The sequence below is a fragment of the Solanum verrucosum genome, unplaced genomic scaffold (assembly GCF_900185275.1).
Source record: "Solanum verrucosum unplaced genomic scaffold, falcon-dt-bn FXZP01000004.1, whole genome shotgun sequence".
Classification (NCBI taxonomy): Eukaryota; Viridiplantae; Streptophyta; class Magnoliopsida; order Solanales; family Solanaceae; genus Solanum; species Solanum verrucosum.
In genome coordinates, this window is record NW_026020212.1 from 246,353 (window position 1) to 263,832 (window position 17,480).

The 17,480-nt window shown below is 30.2% G+C and overlaps 1 protein-coding gene across 1 annotated transcript; it reads right to left on the reverse strand.

Annotated features, from left to right (window-relative positions):
* Positions 1-14,443: 14,443 nt before the first annotated feature.
* Positions 14,444-16,806, reverse strand: LOC125830553 (xyloglucan endotransglucosylase/hydrolase protein 24-like). Its single transcript, XM_049509736.1, has 3 exons — positions 16,434-16,806; positions 16,067-16,260; positions 14,444-15,179 (listed from the first exon to the last, which is right to left on the reverse strand). The coding sequence occupies exons 1-3, from the start codon at positions 16,704-16,706 to the stop codon at positions 14,819-14,821; spliced, it is 828 nt and encodes a 275-aa protein (XP_049365693.1). The 5' UTR covers positions 16,707-16,806; the 3' UTR covers positions 14,444-14,818.
* Between the last annotated feature and the right edge of the window lie 674 nt (positions 16,807-17,480).

Sequence of the window (17,480 nt, forward strand, 5' to 3'; positions counted from 1 at the left end):
AAATTCTTCACTCAAGTTTGATTTCGTTTCATTTACCTCCTTTGTAGTAATGCGTTTTTTTTATCCCTCCCTCAAGAGCTCCTACCTTTGCTCTAGTGGTGACTCAAACTCACAATCTTAAGGTTGGGAGCTTACCATCTGATCACAATCTTAAGGTTGGAAGTGAGGGGTGCTTACCATCTGAACAATTCTCTCTGTCTTTTTCCTTTTGTGGTCTTGCTTACTTCTCTTAATTTAATTTTTTTTCTTGTAATAATATTTTAACCTAATTCTTATTAATTTCATTGACATATGATAACTATATTGTAAGCCTATTAGTATTGTACAACATGTTTTGATACTTGTACTAGAGACAAATATTACTAGTAAAAAGGTTATTGCCTTAGGAAAAATCATTTTGGTCAAAAAATTTGACCAGAATTTGGCCAGAATGGTATTTTACCTATGTTATTTTACTTTTTTGAACATTTTTATCTTTTTAATTTTAATACCTTTTAATTAAAAAATGAAAAAAAAATTAGTTTATTGTAAAATAAAAAAATATTATACACTTTTTAAATTTCTGGCTAAATTTTCTGGTCATTTAGCATTACTCATTGCCTTATTCTTAAGAGGTAGGTTAGTTTCATTCTTGCTAAATCTTTCCTTATTTAGGTTTTCTAATCTTTCATTCATAAATTAATTTTAATAATCCAAATTAATTAATTTTAATTTACAGCCATGCGTAGAGAAAGTGGTATGAACGCAACCCTAGAAAGTGGAAGTCCCCATTGGATAAGGACTCTCTTTATTTGTATTTTATTCCAAGATTTAATGTTGCCTGTCCACTGATTAGTTGGTGGATTTGCCTTTTTAACTTGGTTCTACTTTCTATACATTTTTATATTCTTAATTATGTTAAACCCTAAGTTTCACTGTCATAACGTGTTGGCTTTGCATTTGCACAAGTGTGTCCCCCCCCCCCCCCCCCAAATTTCAAAAAAAAAGTTGAATACTTAAATTATTAATCATATTGTTTTTCTTTCACCCCTTTTTTAGTTGTCTTTTTCAATCCTTTAGTGGTATGTGTCGTTTGGTAGCTGGTTTGGAGATGATTTATATATGTATTAAATTATGAATAAGTAATATTATGTTTGGTCGATAGTTAAGAGGTAAGTTATTCATATATAAAATTAATACGGTATTTGATTTGTAATTAGAAATAGCATATTAGACATATATAAGTTATGAGAGAAATTTATAGATTATTTTATGTGAATATTGAGTAGCTTATATATAAATAACTAAACCAACATTAATATATACATAAAATAATATATAAATTCTCTCATAATCAATTCCTGCATTATTAATAGTACCTGCATAATTCTAATCAACTACCAAACCACCACTAAGTTTTCCTCAAGAATTGGAAAACAGGTCTGGAAAGATTGAATGGAATTTAACAGTAAGTTAATTGACCTAATTGTTGTTATAATATTTTGAAAAAGAAATTATTTAATTGTATTATGTATATATGGTGATACTGCATAAGTTATTAGTAGGATAAATACGATTTGACATATATTCATATTATATATATACTTTTAAATAATTACGTATTTTACCATAATTAAGAGTTTTTATTATATATTGAGAAAAATGCACCTAGATACATGTATTTTTGTTATCATATACACTAAAATGGGGAGAGAGGCGAGATGGGGAGGGAAATGAGCGAGATAGTCATGTATGCTATATACATGCGAATCACATCAATACAAGCAAGATTTGTCTATGTATCTCAGATACTTATGAAATCACTTGGATACAGTATATGTAGAACAAATTATACTTAATTTTGATCTCATGTATCCCGAGATAAATGTGTCAAGATGTATCTGGACGCACCAAAATCTAATAAGATTCATAATATTGCAAACTAGAGTATATATCTAAGTAATAAACTCCTAAATTAGTGAGATTTTTTTAAGTTTCCCTTATTAGTAATACACTTACTAAAGGGATTACAATTGATAAACATTTTTCTAGTACATTCAGACCTATATATATACTCATCATTTATAATAATATTTCATCACAATAATTATGTTTATTTGGAATTGATCTTTCATGTTATATTATGTATATTCTGTTTTACAATATTTTACTATAACAATAAATAAATAAAATAGTATCCACACAAACAATGCCCTAATTAGGCCTTATCATATATATATGGAAAAGATAGACTATAGTTCAATTAAACGGTAACAATGCCCAAAAATAGTTGGATACAACTCCAAGAATTGTGGATAATAGGAGCTAAATTATGACTTCCAGTCCAAACATTTTGGCCACCTTATTGGGTTTTGTTGGGCTATTATATAGTATAAAAGTTCCTAAAATAGATTGTCAGCTCTGATAAATTATTGATATCAGCATCCTATTTTTTTAGAAATAATGTATCATTACAAAAGGAAAATTTTCGAAAATATAAAAAAAAAAATTGAAATATTTATGACATGTAAACCAATATATAATATTATATTTGGAAAAAAAATATTATATATAATATATCAATCTTATATAAAGTGTATAATAGTGTATAAAAAGTGTGTACACAAATATGGGTTACATCGTGTATTTACACACAAAGTATAAACCACGTGACGTAAACGTTTTCAAAAATAGACCTAGAACATAATTTTCCCTTAAAATGAGTCATATATAATAGAACCTCAACTACTAGGCACCTGTCACCTAGCCAGATAACCTACTCTGGTATATATTAAACAACGGTCAAATAATAGTTATAGCATTAATATCATGAAGAGTTAATTTATGAATTGGTCACTAATCAAGAATAGTTTACTTAGAAAGTCATTTAAAATAAAATTATAACCCTCCTCTTACCGGGATATCTATTATATCAAGATTTCTTTTTTGAGTCCACTAAAAGCCCATTTATGGCACGTTTAACCCGTTGAAGGTCAAATCATCCATCTGTTGATATATCACTCACAAAGTCACTTAATTATTTTAAGTGACATTTCAATTTGATTTTGTTGGTATGCAATTTTTATTTTAAGCTAAATTTATAAAAAATAACATGCTACCCATTTTAATTATTTTATTGACCCATTACACTTAACCCGACCCACTAAAACTAATGGTTAAATAAGCTTTACAATTTCATTTTTTGAGTTAAAATGTGTACTATATGAACTTGTGATCCACTTTTTATGTCCTCTTTAAATTGTCATGGTTCTAAAAATATTTAATTGAATATTATTTTCTTTATTCTTCATACTAACTATGTTTTAAAGTAATAATACTTGATTAAATAGCATACGAATACAAATAGAGTGCACATTTTTATTAAGAGCCGGCAACGAGAGTAATTTTAGTCATAAAAAAAATACTTTTTATTTATGATTTTCTAAAAAAGTATTAATAAAAACATAACAACTAAAGAAGGACAGAGAATATCATGTATTATCACTTTACCTTTTTCTCCCTTTTTTTATGTAAAATTTGTTTTAGGTATTATATGTGGCCTTTTCAAAAGTCTTTCAATCCTTCTCTTTGATATGTTTTTAAGGGTGTTAAATAGGTGATTTGAATTAATTTAAGTTAATTAAAATGTGTATAATTAATAAATCGGTAGGTTATTAATTTGTCTAAAAATTATTTGGGCTGAAATAGATTGAGCTAAAATGAGCTAAATAACGAGCCATAATCCGATTGACTCAATTCTTAATTTCTTTATTTGTTCTTTTATAAATTTTAGGACCTAGTAAAACTATTTTTCTTTATTTAGTGACGATATATGGGCATCTTTTTTGTCAAACTATTAATATAGGGATATTTTTAAACCAAACTATTGAACGTTTTTGGAACAAACTATAAATATAAGATATTTTTATCTAATTTTACATAGTTTAAGAGAATTTTTTTTTACTCTTTTCTGTTTATATTTAAATTCCTTTAGTGAAAATTTAAGTTCCTCCACACTCATCACATATTTGTCTCTTGGCTATAAGGAGCCAAGCCTAAAAGTTTGTGTACTATGTGAACTTACGCTTTATCTAATATATATACACTAGCACTTAACTTTTTCATCCCTTTTTGATACCTCATTCATCCATTTGGCACTTATTTATGTTTGATTTGACACATTTTTTAAGTACTTTATCTTTCTCATTTTATTTGTCTCTGTACGTATGTCAAAAATAAAATTTTATTTTACTTGTCTATTTTAGCAAATTAAGAGAGATTTATTATATTTTTTCCTCATACTATTCTTAATATTAAATATTTATTATATTTTTTCCTCATACTATTCTTAATATTAAATAACTATATAAAGTAGCGGTCAAATTTAGAATGTCAAAGCTTCATAATAAGATTAATTAAATAAAAAACACTCCAAATTAAAGTCTTCTTAAAGGGTATGTTAGATCAACATGACTCAAGTAATATGAAGCACAAAAATTAATTAATGAAAGTATAAGCTTATTATATCAGCCTTGAATAATGACAATTTTTAATAATAAAAATTTAGAAACTGAGTAATAAATTATCTCTTTATATTTTACATTGAATGATAAAAATAGACACTTATTTTAATATAACAGATAAATAAAAATAAACGGAATGACTATAAATTTTCCTCAAGATGTTATATAGTACACTGTTTTATGATACAATCTCTCACTGGCATCCGCCCCTAGAATAGACCAATAGATTTGCACTAACATTAGTTTTGATTGGTTTCATGGTTTGCAATGATGTTCAGCATTATTGCCAGAATTTGGTTAAAAATTTAAAAAATTTATAATATTTTTTTAATTTAAGATAAATTGATTTTTTCCATTTTTTAGTTAAAAGATATTAAAGTTAAAAGGATAAAAATGTTTTAAAAGGTAAAGTACCATTCTAGCCAAATTCTGACAAAATTTTCTCGCCAAAATGATTTTTTCCTATTTTATTTACCACACCCTTAAAGAAGTAATAAATAAATAAATATTTTTTATGTCATTTTTAATTATTATAATATAAATTATCTAAATATAAAAAATTAATGATATTTTCTCGCTTCACTTTTATACATTTAGTATACTAAATATAAATATTCATTTTTTACTCGTTAAGTTTGAAAATATAAAGATATAATTTATCACTTAATTCGTAGTTTCTCCTTATTATTATTATCTATTACTCCCTCCGTCTACTTTTAGTTGTCACAATTTATTTTTTTAGAATCAAACGATATAAATTTTGACTAATATTTTACGATGTATCTTTTCATCATATATGCAAAAATTTATAATTTATAGTACTATTTGTATAATTTTTGAAAACCTAAATTTTTTGTTTAAAATATTGAATTAAATTAATCTAATTTAACTTTAAAAATTAATCAAATGAACTTCCGAAAAGCGCAACATGACAACTAAAAATGGACGAAAGGAGTAGTTATTTTTCAAAATATTGAATTTATCATATATTAAAAGTGATATAATAAAATTATTAATTTATTTATTGTTTCTTAAGAAGTGTGTCAAACCAATACTGAACAAGTACAAATGGATATATGAATTACTTGATAACAAGAGGAATAAGAATAAAATACAAATTATCTCTCAATTTCTTTAAATTGAACAAGTAAAAGTAGATACCTATTTTTAGTATAATGAATACGTAAATGTGGACGGAGCGAAGGAATACTCCATCCTTTTTTGTTTTACTTGATTCTTATATTAAAAACTTCTTACTTGTTCATTTTAACATATCAAGAAAGTGTTTTTTTTTTCATATTACACTTAGTATTAAATCTCTACATAGAACAATTGCAATAATATATAGTCAAATTTAAAATCCCAAAATATCCTTAATAATAGTTAAATAAATTATACATGTAATAAAAAAAATTAAAGACTGTGTCAAGTAATATGAGTCAAGTAAAATACTCTCTCCGTTCACTTTTACTTGTCACTTATTTCTAAAATAGATTTTCATTTTTATTTGTCACTTTTGACATATCAAGAAAAGACAATAATTTTTTTTCATATTTTACCCTCAACATTAAATATTTATTTTTCAAATCATTTTTCAAGACATCATTTAATAGGGGATAGTTTGGTAAAATAAATATATCAATAATTATTTTCTTAATGGATGTGTCGAGTTAAAGTATGACAAATAAAAGTGAACGGAAAGAGTAAAATAGACGGAGTACATCTTTATTGGAGCTGAAAACAGAGTCATTAAATTAATCCTAGATAACCTCAATTTACCTAAAATTTATCATTCTTTTAGTTGCTGATTTGTCATAGGAACTACCAAATTATGAACTTTTAATATGTGGTCACACTAATCGATGACCTTTAATTTATTTATTCAAATTGTCCTTTGGAAGGACACTTTCAAGTTGCTCATCAAGACAATAAGACATCAACTCTTGGTGTTACATAGAGCTCAAAACAATTAAACTAATCAATGTTTACATTCTTGTTTCTTTTATAAAATAAAATAAAAATTGAATTATAATATACACTGATAGTGATATGTGATGATGTAAAATGTTTTTCTTACATTATAAAATTTAACTGAATGTGTTGTATATTTTGTAATGTATAGAGCTCTTAAATTGAACAAACACATTTGTTCGTGAAAAAACATGATTGTTATGAAAAGGTATTTGATCATGAAAGAACATGATCTTTATGAAAAGTCATATGTTCATGAAAGAACACGACTCTTATGAAAAATCACATGTTCACAAAAGAACATGACTCTTATGAAGAGTCATTTCTTACGTTCTATAAATATAAAGTGTCACGACCCAAACCATTGTGATTGGCATCCACACTAACCCTCCGGTGGGAGAACCATTAATACTAATTAGTTAACCAAAGAACCAAACAACTAAGGCATTTAAGTTACGGAAGCAAGTTAAATACTAAGGAAAGAAATAGGGAGTTCCCATAAACTCCAAACAAAAGTCTATCAACTAAAACAAATGCGGAAAATACACCTAGAACTTGAAAGTCAATGTACCAAAACATTTAAAGTTCAACAAGTCTAAACAAGAAGGGATACAACCCCAAACAAATGCACTAATAACTAACTAGAAAAGTCTAAGTTCGAAATGGTGGGCATAGACGAAAGAGAACCCATGGCAGTCCGGAAGAATTGGCCCACCCTTGTATTCGAACGATCACTGATCTTCTAAGTGAGGTCTGTCAATAGCCGCTTGAAGATGCCCTGTACTCAACAAAGAAAGAGCAAGTGCAGTATCAGTACACAACCACAGTGTACTGGTAGGATCACGCGGATATCCCACTAAATGCAACATACAAAAATCAATACAACAATATAATCACATGTATATATCGAACATATACAATATTATCAACATTTACGAACAACGAACAACTTCACATTTCTCAAGATACATAATTATGACAAGTCATTGATCCTCTCATGGAACCCAAACAACAAACTGTTAGCATACCGGAACGTGGCAACCGATCCAAATTAGTGTGTCGGAACGCAACACCCGATTCATTCAACAAGCCACAATCACAATCACAAAGTACATTCTCATAATCATACAATCAAGTCATGATTCATGGCATTCATAGTCATATATCCTTATTTACAACAAGTGTGATCAATAATGCAACATCCGCATACATACATGCATCATAATGAAGCAAAGACAAGCATACATCACACAATCATAGAATCACAACCAATACCTCGAAACAATCTTGAAACCCTAAGAAACTTGATCCTTCCCCTTTCGGATTCGTTCCGCTTGTTCTTGCTCTACAAACAATCAATATAATACGGGAATCAATAAACAATCACTAATTACCCGGATTACTAACAATTCTAACAACCCTAGATTATACCCATGATCCCCAAGTATCCAAATTATGGCTTTTTCCACCATAGTTTCTAGATCAAAACCCTCTCCTATCGATAATTACCCATTCTATTACGTTATACGGATCGAAAAACGGATTCAGGGAGTTAAAATATTACCTTTAGCCTCAAGAATGGTGGAAAACTGTCAAGAATCGTCTGGGGTTCGTTCCTTAGCTCTAAAAACGGAAAAGTGCAGAATAAAGACGTTTTAGGGTTTATTTACGATCTTAAGTCACATCTGGCCCGCTACAAAGGCCCTCACCCCACTATAGCGGCCCCTCCAGAGCGACCAAAACCACCGCCAAAGCGGATTGCACGAAACAATGAGCTATTTTAATAATTCCAAGGCCCCCATTTCACAACACACATTTAACCAACGACGCTTAGAAAATATCGTTCACGCTAAGATCGATTTCGAAAGTTCTACTCACCCAAATTCAATTCTGTAAAGTTGTACGGATTCCTTAACGACTTATCTAACTACTCATGTAATTAAAATCATAAATAAGTCACCCGATTGTTACCAGATTTCTCTACACCTCCAAGACTTCGATTTCGTCCAAATCTGGACTAGGTTGAAAATTTTCAAGTTTCTACGAAAAAGTTTTCCGACCCAAAAATTTTCCCCGTTGGCTTTTCTATAATGACGGAACCCGGTCGTTACATAAAGACTCTTTAGAAATAGCCTAAGAAAATCTGCATGTATAAACAAAGGGTTTTATTGTATCCTTGAAGAGAATTGTTTGTATTTACCCCAATATGTATATGGACAATATCTCTTTAAAGAAAATGATTACATGTCTCAAAGCTTCAATTATATTTCCTATTATTTTTCTAACAGAATGGTTAGTTATTATTTTATTTTCTAGCTTATAATATGTTAATTTAATCTGAAAGAGCAAAAGCATCGAAGGAATAACAACTTTTCTTTATGGTCTTAATGGTGTGCTAATAGAAGCTTCTCTAATGTTTGGGTTGAAACAAACTCCATGGTGTTAACCAGATGTATTGAAAGAGAATGAGACTCGTCCTGAAAAATCAATGGTATGGTTCAAGAGTCAAAAACTTAAGGGAAAATACATTAAAAAAAAACTCTGAACTTGGCAGCATAACTTACTTTAGCACTTAAACTATATAGGCATTTAAATACCCCCCTTAACATATTTGAAGTGAATTAATACCACCCTAAAAATATAATACCAGTCTCAAGTTGGCAAGTGTATTACACACGCGCCACATCATTGACACATCAGAACCACATAAGCGCCACATCATAGCCACATTGGAAATTCTCTAAAATTTGATTTTTGATTTTTTAAATTTATTTCTTTCTTTCCTTTTCAGAATATTTAAATACTAGTTAATCTTTAGTTCTTAATTAGTTTAAGAAAAATTGAAGTCATTACCAGTGATTTTTTTTCAATACTCAACGTCATTTACTGCCATTGTCGATTGTCGGTGTTCTTTATTTTTTTTATTTTTATATACTAATAAAGTTCTAATTCTTAACTTTTTTTTGCAATTAACAGAACCATATTCTATATATTAAGAAGGTTAAAACTAGGAAAATTAAGTTGAAGCTAAAAGCTAATTATAGACTCTTTGTTCTAAACACAATAAAAAGAGCACTGATTTGAACTTCTTCTGGAAACATATTACTTATGCTTTGTTGCTCCACACCAATTCTAAATGGATCTAACATGTGTTGCACTACTCCAAGCACGATGACGATTTTTACACCAAAAACACAAGCCCATGTTGAACCAGACTAATGTGGAATTCTTAACTAATTCAAGAAAAACACATTTATTTGTAGTTTTTAAAAAAAACCTTTCTCTACCCATTGCTTCAATCGCCATTGTCAACCATTAACATTATAGATCGGTTGACAAAACCTCATCTTCTTTTATGCCCAAGTCTTTATTTTCAAAAAAAAATCATAACTTTTTAAGGAAAATCAAATCTCCAAATTAAAGAGTAAAAAAAATTATGTGAATCTGATTCTTTTTATTTATGTGCTTTGAATGTAGAGTTTGAAGAAGGAGAAAAAGGATGGGGTGGGTTGGGGATAGGGTGACGTGGGGAGTTTGAGTAAGAAATGACAAGCAGGTAGAGGGGGCAGGTGGGGTTTTGAAAAAGTGGGGTGGGGGGGGGGGGGGTTTGAAGAAGAAGAAGAATGGGGTGGGTGGGTTTCTTTTTTTTCTTTCATATATACAAAGTGGGACCATTACTTTTTTTTTAAAATAACTTAACGCGCTTTCAAAAAAAATTCTTTTCTTTTTTTGCCACGTCATCCGTTAGGATGGTATTAAATTCACGCGAAATGAAATTAGGGGGGTAAATAAACGCTCGTATAGTTTAAGTGTTAAAGTAAGTTCTGTTGCCAAGTTCAGAGGGTTTTTTATGTATTTTCCCAAAACTTAATCGAAGAGCATAAATACTACATCGGTCATTGCTTTAGTGACGCTAATAAACCGGCTAACAAGTTCTCCACCTTGATTCATGGCATTGAAGGACTTCATCCCTCAACTCTTTTTCGTCCCTTCCTAAGCAAGTTAGAGGTCTCTTCAATATGGATAGATGAGATTTTCTAATCGTTAGAACAAAACCAATGAGACCTGTCAATATTATTTATAAGTTCCCTTAAATTGTACATCGTATCTGATTAGATTTTGAGCTAATTTGAACACTTCATTTTGGTGGTACTTAGTAGAACAGTCCTACACGGTTGCTATCCTTAATCATGTCAAAGTTTGAAATGTCAAACTCAATGTTGTACTTTTACCCATATCAATGATCAAACTAAGAAATTAAAATTAAAAAAAAAAGTGCACAAAACTTAAATATCTCAAGAAGGGGAGAGCAGGTCGGTGAAGGCACATACTCCTTCTGTCTCAATCTATTTGTCAAATTTTGAATTGACACACTTATTAAGAAAATAATGATCGATATAGTGAGTTAACATTTTATCCTTATTAATTAATAGTGTCAAACATATTTACTCATTGCATTTTTCAAAAATATTAACTCAACGTTAATAAATTGTTGGGTATAATAGGGGGGGGGGGGGGGGAGATTACCCTTTCTTGATATCACGACCCAAAAATGGATGTGATGACACTTGTCTATTCCCATCAAGACAAGTCAACCTCATTTCAATGGAACGAAAGAAAAGCGGAAAGATAAAACAAGAACAAGATAAAAGCGAAAAACTCATTCATTCTATTAACACCCCAAAACCTAATTGTCAAATGTACAAGCCACTAATAAAATTACGGAATTTAAAGATGATTACAAGTCTCAAGTCTTTGTTTCTCAAATAGAACAAAACATAAAATAAAGAACTAAAAGGACCGCCGTGATGACAAACAACTACCTCTCAACATACCTTTAACAAGCCTCAGAAATAGGAGAAGAAAAGCAATCACACTGAAAGGGACTCGAAACCTACGCGAGTCTAGTAACAAGGAGTGAGTACCAATCAACACGATACCCAACAAGAAACCTAATAAACAAGGCAAACTATAACACCTTGAAATTTAGAAAATGTAAGGCAGGTTGAACAGATGAGTCCGCAAACCCTAGCCCAACTGTGAACTTTTCACGAAGGCCTAAACGACCCGTGGAAGGGTTCACGGCCCGTGGAAAGGGTGTTAGGGTGGTCGTTTTTGCAATCCAATTTTGATCCCCAACCTTCACGACCCCCTTCACGGATCGTGAAGAGCTAAACGGTTCGTGAAGGGCTCCCATATAAGTCTCACGTCAGCTTTTTAAGTCAAGGCCATTTTAGTCTTTTTATATGTGTCTAGTATCTAAGCTATGTCATTTTAACCCCCATTCTAATCTGTATATAAGAATTTAAGTCATAAAACTACTCATTCTAAATTATTCTCCTAAATCCTAAATTTCCCTCCAAATTCTCTCTAAAGCTAAGTAAGAAGAAGATAGGGTTTCACTTCAAAATCTCCAATTCACCATAACTTTTGGGGCTTAGTCACTAAGGTATGTTAGTATTCACCGCTTATGAAGTCCTTTCCTCTGTAAAGTTCCCAAGATCTTCCAATTTTACAAGTATTCAATTCTCAATTCAAAGTTAGGATTTTATTCAATCTTCATGGGTTCTTCTCAATTATGATTCAATTACGTGTTTTCTATCTTTTAATGCATAAATTGAAATATTTACATGATTTTGAGTTGAATTCATATGAACCCATGCATGATCCACGATTTTTGACTATGGACACGTGATGAAGCTTATGAACTATGATTTATGGAATCTTAGGCTGGACTAAATTTTAATACAAAGACGATTTTGGGTCTTATTATTTAGTTAAACTGAGTCATTAGTTGCAATCTTAGGCTGGACTAAATTTTAATCAATTCTCCCGTCTGTTAACTAATAATATTGGGTCTTATTATTTAGTTAAACTGAGTCATTAGTTGCAATCCTAGACTGGACTAAATTTATATCGTAAAGGCAGATGTAGTAGGGGTTGCAAACCGGACGGTACACAACTTGATTTTGGAAGATATGACACTAAAAATTTAATACAAAGACGATTTTAATTAATATACCCTACCAAACGACTCGTAACAGTTTTATCTTACATACTAGATATCAAAGTGGGCTAACACAGGCCCAACGATTCATGTTATAGTAGAATACCTATCTAAGTAAAACTAGTTGCATTTGAAGAAGACAAGTGACATGACTTGCTAAACATGAATGTTTTTCTTTTATTAATATAATTAGATTTTATTTCTAGTTTTAAAAATTGTGTAAATATAAATACTAAAAAATATCTTTTTCAAACAATATTAGATTCAGGTATAATATTATGTTGCAATAACTCTAAATATTTTAGATCATGATTTAATGTTTTTTCCAATTCAAGGTCAATTGAATTTGCAAAATTTTCCAAACATAGGTAGATTAAATTTGTACGTCTTCCCTGAATAACTAATTACTTAGGTCGATTTTCAGCAATTTCTGCATTATTTTCTTTTCTAAACAGTAGTAACTAAAAATAGAATTAAAAATCATTTAGCCATCCACATGTTTTTGCAATAAAATATGGACCCATACAATAAAAGAAAAATTGTTATTATTTGATGTATACAGATGATAGTTGGGTCAATTTCCAACAGGGTCATCACTGACAATTTATAATTTGCAAATGATGTATACGTGTGGTAAAGCTGAAAAAGGATAAAATAGTCAATTCTTAGTATTTTATGAAGCAACAATAATAAGTCATATTTTTGTTCAAGTTTAATTTTCTTATATGATTTCAAGTATTAAGAAAACCCACTAAAGTCATTTTAGAATTTAGAACTTAATTAAATTGACATACATACGTAAAACAAAATGGCTAGACTCGATTTGTTTGTATTCAAAATTATTCTAGATTTTATATTAGGTGGCTTGAAAAATAAGAAATTAATATGACATGACATATCAACTGAAAAATTTAGTGAGAGAAAGACTTTGTAAGACATATATAAAGCTATAGATGAATGATCTTATAAGAAATTTTAATAAAGTTTTCTCAACTTGAATGATTATACAAAAAATTAAGTCATTTTTATCCGATAAGTAAGTAAAACCACAAAAACATTACATAAATACCCTTTAAATAAGTTGAGAGTTGTGGACACCATCACTCTTTCGAAGTAGCTGGTTTTTTTTGTCTAAAGACAAACATGCATATGGTACTACAAAACAAAGCATAGCCTTTTAGAAAGAGCCCACAATAGCAACATTTAAAACTAACAAATTACCTTAGTTAGGACAGAAGCATGTTGACGAAAATCTGCTTTCTAGCCTTTAAATAGTTGGCATTTTTAAAAAAATTAAGATATTTTAGTTGTTTGTTTCCACTTTTATTCTTAATCATAAATATGAAGAGATATTAACATGGTGCAAATGAGAAAAGTATTAAACATAGAAGAGTAATCCTCGATTTGATTTTTTTTTCCTCTTAAAATATATGCAAACTCCTAATATAAGAAGTATCTAACCTATCTAAACGCAAGCATGCACGAGTCAAAGGAGGCAATTCAGAATGAAAGACATGCAAAGTAGAAACGGAGGAAGCCGCCCTTGCAGATAAGATGGCCAAGATACGGAATAGGGAACTCGCTCGCTTCGGAATCCCTTTCAGATAGGAGGACCCTTTTTTTGGAATAGACCGACCCCTACACGGGAGTGATAGTGAAGCCAATCCGGGTAGGCGCATAGTCCTTATAGCATAGCAAACGTTCCACTTATAGCTAGGCTCCCAAACCCTCAATTCGATTGTTTTCCAAGAATGTTGAGCCGGGTATGTAAGCCATGTATTTGGAAGGAACAACAATAAAAGAAGGGCTTTCGATTTTTGTCTTGCAGCTATTTTCAATATATATATATATATATATATATATATATATATATATATTTATAAGAATCCCTTTTTAGAAGAAAGATTATATATATATGTCCAATCTAAAAATAAACGGAATATGAATAATGAGTACCATATATTATATTATAGATAAGCATAACTTGTGTCCCTAGATACTTTTGAGATAACAAGAACAAGTCAAGATCTGAAACAATATTTCCAACTTATCACATAAGTACAATCAAACAATATCACTCTCAAATGGGCTACTATACATTTCTTTATAGTATAATATAAAATAAAAAATAAAAACAAAGACAATAACCTTTTTAAAAGGACAGCTTAATACACTAAGCTTCTGACACACACTCATCTTTATCATATGCATTTCTACAAGAAGTTGTTTCAACTTTCAACCACTGAAAACTATAATAATCTTTTTATTCACACAACGACAACTTTTACCGTTTCACTCGGAAGAAAAAAAATAGAGGAAATTTTAACACAAATACTTATTAATTTAGAGTGCATTCATGGGGGAATCCTTGAGGGAAACGTTTAGTATCAGTGCAATAATTGTATATCATATAGTTCTTTTGCACCCATTTCATCCTTGCTAAGCCAACATTATCCAATGATTGAGTTAACCAAGAATTGGCTATGGGATTCTTGGAAGTTTGGGCATTGAAGTTTCTATAAGAAGCAATAAAAGGGGCTTTACTCCAATCAGTCCTTACAAGGCCACCTCTTGTTGCCCATTCCTCAGCATTCCATAGACTTGAGTATAACCACATTGGCTGGTTCTTTGGGTAAGGTATTCCATTTGTTGCTTCAAGATTCTTGTATTGCCTTATTGGTGTCCCATCTACTAAAAATCTGATAAATAAATTAGAAGAAGATGTGAGTAATTTGCATAGCATGTGTGTCTAGGAGAACTTGTACTAATAACAGTCTGGTGCATAAAGTATCCAACATTCACGCGGGGTTCAAGAAAGGGTGGCATCCTGAGAAGCAAGATGTAGACAGTCTACTTTAATGCAGGTATTATATTAGTGGTTATTTCTACAGCTCGAATCCATGGTCACCCAAAGACAATTTTACTGTTGCTCCAAACACTACTAGAAATCATGAAATTAGCAATGGAATTTATCGGTAATTCCTAGCTAATCTATCACTTAATATCTTCTAGTAGCTAATTGAATTTTTATATAATATGTAGTTAATAACATGAAATTTTTGTTATTTAACTACGAAATTGTGAATATCGCTCATTTCAATGAAAGTTCCACTTCTCAAAAAAGATTGTACTCTATATTAAACTAAAAATAGAACATTATACTATCGGTGTAAATATAAGTTAAATCCTTATCTTAATAAATGAGTTTTAATATGGTCATTTTCATATAGTTGCTTAACTTTATCCCCCGACCCCCACCCCTATTTTAGCAATATATAGAATGATAAAACATCTAATTTGAGTAATACTACTATTTTACCATTGAATCTGAAAGTATTTTTTTAATATAACTATCTAATTTTTTCAAATTAACTAATAAGACTTCTGATTAATGATAGACAGGTCTCATTCATTCTATCCCTAATTAATATTTTGAAAGTTTGTGCCATGGTGATCTCTTATCTAAAAACTTTTAAATATCAATCCTCTATTCATCTTATAACATAAGTTTAATTTATATAGGAAATGATTAAGTAATCTAAAAATTTAATAATATATATGTAAAATAATTAAAAGGTATGCTTACATGATATTTCGAGGATTCCAAAGAATAGAGTAGGTGTGGAAATCCTTAGTAGGGTCAAACCAAAGATGAAATTGTTGCTCTCTATCTCCCTTGCCTTGTGCATACACATTTGTATGAAGAGTATATGGTTCTCCACTTACATTCCCAAGAAACTCAAAGTCAATCTCATCATGAGCTGACCCCACTGATGATAACTGTATTCGAATTCACAGTCAAAATTAAATTGAAATAGAAAACGTACAACTAGGTTCAAAATAACTATATAAGTTATCTCATCCATGGAGAGTATGAATTAATAACTTGAAAGTACGATATGTTAACGACTATAACAGGTTAAAAATATATTTATAAAGTATGATTAACTTACATAGTATGTAGTAGCAGTGCCAGCAGAATTACCAGGGACAAGTTTGATCTTCATGTCAATCTTTGCAAACATATATTGTTGTTTAGACTTAAATCCAGAGCCAGAACTTCTATCAAGGGAAAGAGTGAGAAGTTGCCCGTTTTCGAGTATTTTCACCCTCCCATAACCCCATGTAACATCAAATTCTTGGTTGAAAGTACCACCAAAAGCCACCACCACCAAGAAACATATAAGAACCAAGAAAGAAAATATACAACTTGAAGTTTTGATCATGGTGTTTGAGTGTTGTTTTTTTAGAACTTTTAAATATTTTGTGTTTGAAGAGCATGGACATGGTTAATTAGAGGCATTATATATAGTAGTGTTGGGGGTGACAGTGTAGAAGGTGTTGGGAGAAATACACAATTATTATTTTTTATGTGTGTGGGTGGGGGGGGGGGGGGGGCATATAGAGGGGGTTGGATTTCCTTTTCATTGATTTTCTTGGCTCCCAAACCTATTTTTCAGACATTTTAAAGTTCTATGGACCGACAAAACATAAAAATTATAAGATAATTATAGATAAAAAATTTATTTCAACCTTTTTATAGGTGTTTGGTACTTGTAAATACACTTTTTAGAATGGTTTTGTACTGAGCCTGGTAAAGGTGGTTTCTTTTTCATTTTGATAGGTAGGGGAGGAATATACCTAGGAAGAAAGCAAAAGTGGGCTCATAGTATCTGTTAGGGTTTTGCCCTGATTTTCTTACCATATTTTAAGTTTTATTTTTTCTTTAAAGGAAAGTCAAAGTATTACCATAAATGTTTGAACTTTTCCCGAAAGGAAAATATAATTTTCTTCCATATTTAGTTTATTTTTTCCTTAAAGGAAAATTTTGGAACTCTATAAACTAAAGACCCTTTTTCTCATATCATAACACAATAACATCCACAATATAAATTTCCGCATGACTTTCTAATCACTTTCGAACCCAACAATACTTGCTAGCGCGGCTACACAACGAAAGGGAAGGAGCCTAAATCGAAAAAATAGTAAAAAATAAGGAG